The sequence below is a fragment of the Entelurus aequoreus genome, linkage group LG01, assembly GCF_033978785.1.
Source record: "Entelurus aequoreus isolate RoL-2023_Sb linkage group LG01, RoL_Eaeq_v1.1, whole genome shotgun sequence".
In the NCBI taxonomy this organism is placed as follows: Eukaryota; Metazoa; Chordata; class Actinopteri; order Syngnathiformes; family Syngnathidae; genus Entelurus; species Entelurus aequoreus.
In genome coordinates, this window is record NC_084731.1 from 94,202,279 (window position 1) to 94,206,523 (window position 4,245).

The 4,245-nt window shown below is 38.1% G+C and overlaps 1 protein-coding gene across 1 annotated transcript in view; it reads right to left on the reverse strand.

The window, feature by feature from the left end:
• Nucleotides 1-1,260: 1,260 nt before the first annotated feature.
• Nucleotides 1,261-4,245, reverse strand: part of LOC133649858 (receptor tyrosine-protein kinase erbB-4-like) — a 190,494-nt gene continuing 187,509 nt past the window's right edge. The window contains exon 19 of the mRNA XM_062046574.1: nucleotides 1,261-1,347. Within this exon, the coding sequence (XP_061902558.1) occupies nucleotides 1,261-1,347 (87 nt within the window). The remainder of the gene's footprint in view (nucleotides 1,348-4,245) is intronic.

The window sequence follows — 4,245 nt, forward strand, 5'->3', positions numbered from 1 at the left end:
CAATCATGGCCACAAGCAGCGAGAGCGATTCGGACCGAGAAAGCGACGATTTCCCCATTAGTTTGAGCGAGGATGAAAGATTTGTGGATGAGGAAAGTGAGAGTGAAGGACTAGAGGGCAGTGGAAGCGATTCAGATAGGGAAGATGCTGTGAGAGGCGGGTGGGACCTGATATTCAGCTGGGAATGACTAAAACAATAAATAAACACAAGACACATATATACTCTATTAGCCACAACACAACCAGGCTTATATTTAATATGCCACAAATTAATCCCGCATAACAAACACTTCCCCCCTCCCGTCCATATAACCCGCCAATACAAATCAAACACCCGCACAACACACTCAATCCCACAGCCCAAAGTACTGTTCACCTCCGCAAAGTTCATACAGCACATATATTTCCCCAAAGTTACGTACGTGACATGCACATAGCGGCACGCACGTACGGGCAAGCAATCAAATGTTTGGAAGCCGCAGCTGCGTACTCACGGTAGCGCGTATCCAACTCAAAGTCCTCCTGGTAAGAGTCTCTGTTGTCCCAGGCCAATGGTAAAGCTTGACTGTCATCGTTCGGGAATGTAAACAATGAAACACCGGCTACGTGTTTGTGTTGCTGCAGCCGGCCGCTAATACACCGCTTCCCACCTACAGCTTTCTTCTTTGCTATCTCCATTGTTCATTCAACAAATTGCAAAAGATTCACCAACACAGATGTCCAGAATACTGTGGGATTTTGCGATGAAAACAGACGACTTAATAGCTGGCCACAATGGTGTCCCAAAATGTCCGCTACAATCCGTGACGTCACATGCAAACGTCATCATACCGAGACGTTTTCAGCAGGATATTTTGCGGGAAATTCAAAATTGCACTTTACTAATCTAACCCGGCCGTATTGGCATGTGTTGCAATGTTAAGATTTCATCATTGGTATATAAACTATCAGACTGCGTGGTCGGTAGTAGTGGCTTTCAGTAGGCCTTTAATGAAGTGTGTGTGTGCACGTGTGGTTCATTTTTTAACACATAAATATGAACCAGCTATTACTCATTTGCTGATCCTCTTGTCCGCTTAGTATGTTTTTTTTTTGCACCCGATTTTGGTTTATTAATGGAATAATTAGGTTTGCAATGTATTTTAATGAACAAATCAATCACTGAATTAAATATGACATTAGGGCTGAATGGGCCGAGGGGCTGAGGGACTCTTTTAATTTGGCTCGGCGCTCTCCCGTCGCGGCGCCTCCGTCTTCCTCTCACAGCCTCACCTCAGGCCTCAGATCGTGAAAGGAGAACTGAATTATCAACGTGGCGATGACGCGGTAGGTCCAAACACCTCCGTACTGACCGGTGTCACGGAGACCCGGCAAGTGCAGCAAACTGACATGTGCACACACAACATCCCCCCCACCCCTACCTACCTTCCTGTCAAGCTGTGCATTCACGCTCTGGATGGGCGTTTGGTTGATTGACAGGGCTAATGATGGTGCCAAATATTGACCTTCTCTGAGGCAAGTGTGATGCAGTACTGCGTTGTGGTGAAATATTGATGAGGCTGCATAAGCAATGGTGTCACAATTTAGATTAACTGTACTGTAAAAAAATAAAAAAATAAATCCTTAGCAAAATCACAAAGGAAATTATCTAACTATGCACACTCATGTACTTGCACGTATGTGCACGTGATTTCCATCTTGTAGTGACTCCATTTCTCTTTGTCCTCAGTGAACGATTCTTGTTGTACACCTGTTCTTTAGCCTACACTGCAAAAACTGAAATCTAAGTAAGATTAAATATCTCAAATGCGTATTTTCTGTCTGATAAGATAATTATTCTCTCTAAGCAGATTTTATGTTAGAGTGTTTTACTTGTTTTAAGTGTTTTGGTCCTAAATGATCTCAGTAAGATATTACAGCTTGTTGCTGAGATTTGATGAGCTATATTGAGTAAAACATGCTTGAAACTAGAATATCAACTGTTGCAAAGCTGTGTCATCAACACTCACAAGTATAAAACTACTTTTTTAAAGTAATCATTCCTTACTTCAAGCATGACAAAAAAAAAATCATGATGCCGAGCGCATATCATTATGTCAAGATAACGGCACTAGCATTTACTTAATTTAAGAATATTTTTCAACATATTGAGCAAAAAGGTCTCTTTTTTTTCTACCAAGAAAAGTGCACTTGTTATTAGTGAGAATATACTTATTTTAAGGTATTTTTGGGTTTATTGAGGTTAGCTAATTTTACTTGTTTTGGAAAGTCTTGACAAGCTGAATTTTCTTGTTCTATTGGCAGATAATTTTTCTTAGTTCAAATAAAATACCCCTCATTTTTGTATTTTTTTTTCTTGTTTTTGAACACTGACTTTTTGCAGTGTAGTGACTCTATTTCCCTTTGTCCTCAGTAGGGATGATACTCGAAACCGGTTTTCCCGGTTGTTTGATAAGAAAAGAACCGAGTCCTCGGACTCGAATCCCTTTTTGAGAACCGGTACCCGTTATCGAGACCACTATAGTAAAGGAAAAGAGTTGATTCTTTATTCGAATCCCGTCCCGACCAGAAATGCTCCGTGGGACATCACAATAAATGACGTCACGTAGCTCAGTCATTAGGCGCAGATAGCGAAAGCAGGAAAACAATGGACGGGAAAAAGCGCTCCAAGGTGTAATAAAGTTCAAAACAAAAGCTATAATCCATCGAATAACTTTACTGAGAGATTTTAGCAGGGTAAAACACATGACGGACACTTTTACGACCAACCGGAAACATAGCAACCAGGCTAGCAACGCACCTCCTTTACGGCAGCTGTCGCAACGTTCTTAAAACAACCGCAGCACATACATATATATACAACATATCTCCCTTTTTTAACTTTTGTTTTTCTTTCCTTGTAAACAAAACAAAATCACACTGTATATGTGTTGTCTGTCTAATTATAAATAATGCAGACGAGGCGTGTTGGCTGAGTTCTTGACGTTTACTTTCACAGCGTGGCAACATGCAACACTTTTCGGGGCTACCGCGCATGCTCGTAACTCCCGTTGCATGCTGGGTAGTGTAGTTGTTATATTCTCTAGCTCATAACATTTTTCCCCTATAAAGAAATAATGTTAACTCAATAAAGTGTATTTCTTTTTTTAGCTTTAACTTTTCATTTATTAGCATTGTAACCACATTTGCAAATAACTTTTCTCTTCATAGAATGTTCTTTCAATAAAGAAATAAAGTGCAAAAATGTCAAAGCATCATAACAAACAGTTATGTCAAATAGCAGCAGAAGTGCACTTTTTGGAGAGCTGTATTATTTTCAGTTTTGTGCCCAAGGGACTGATTTTATTTAACACTATATTATTATTTATACACCTATAGTGATCACAGAGACAGGTTGTTTTTGTGTTACTGTATATATTTGTTTCTCTGAAAAATCCCACTTAATATACTTTGGGTAACAACAGTCAATATTTATTTATTTTATTTTATTTTTTTAGGTGGGTAACAGTCAATATTTATTTATTTATTAGATTTTATTTTTTTATTATATAATAAAAGTGAGCTTTTGTTAAACCAAATATTGTGTGTTTTTTTCCATATACAACAACCTATCTGGACTCGATAAGAGAATCGATAAGGAATCGGTTCGATAAGAGGATTCGATAATAGGCTCGAACTCGATAATTCCTTATCAAACATCATCCCTAGTCCTCAGTGAACGATTCTTGTTGTACACCTGTTCTCACGGCAAAAACTGAAATCTAAGTAAGATTAAATATCTCAAATAAGGGTGATATTTGCATATTTTCTGTCTGATAAGATAATTCTTCTCTCTAAGCAGATTTTATGTTTGAGTGTTTTACTTGTTTTAAGTGTTTTGGTCCTAAATGATCTCAGTAAGATATTACAGCTTGTTGCTGAGATTTGATGACCTATATTGAGTAAAACATGCTTGAAACTAGAATATCAACTGTTGCAAAGCTGTGTCATCAACACTCACAAGTATAAAACTGCTTTTTCAAAGTAAACATTTCTTATTTCAAGCATGAAATAAAAAATCATGACTTTGACACAATTGTGTCTCGTAATTAAAACAGATGACAGCCAAATGGACTTTGCTGTTTTATTTTCAATGGAACAATAGAAAATACGTACTCATATAGTAGTACAGTTGGCACAGTACAGCAAACTGACAGTTAATATTTAAACATTTAACATGTGACATTTCAAACAATTTTTAACAGA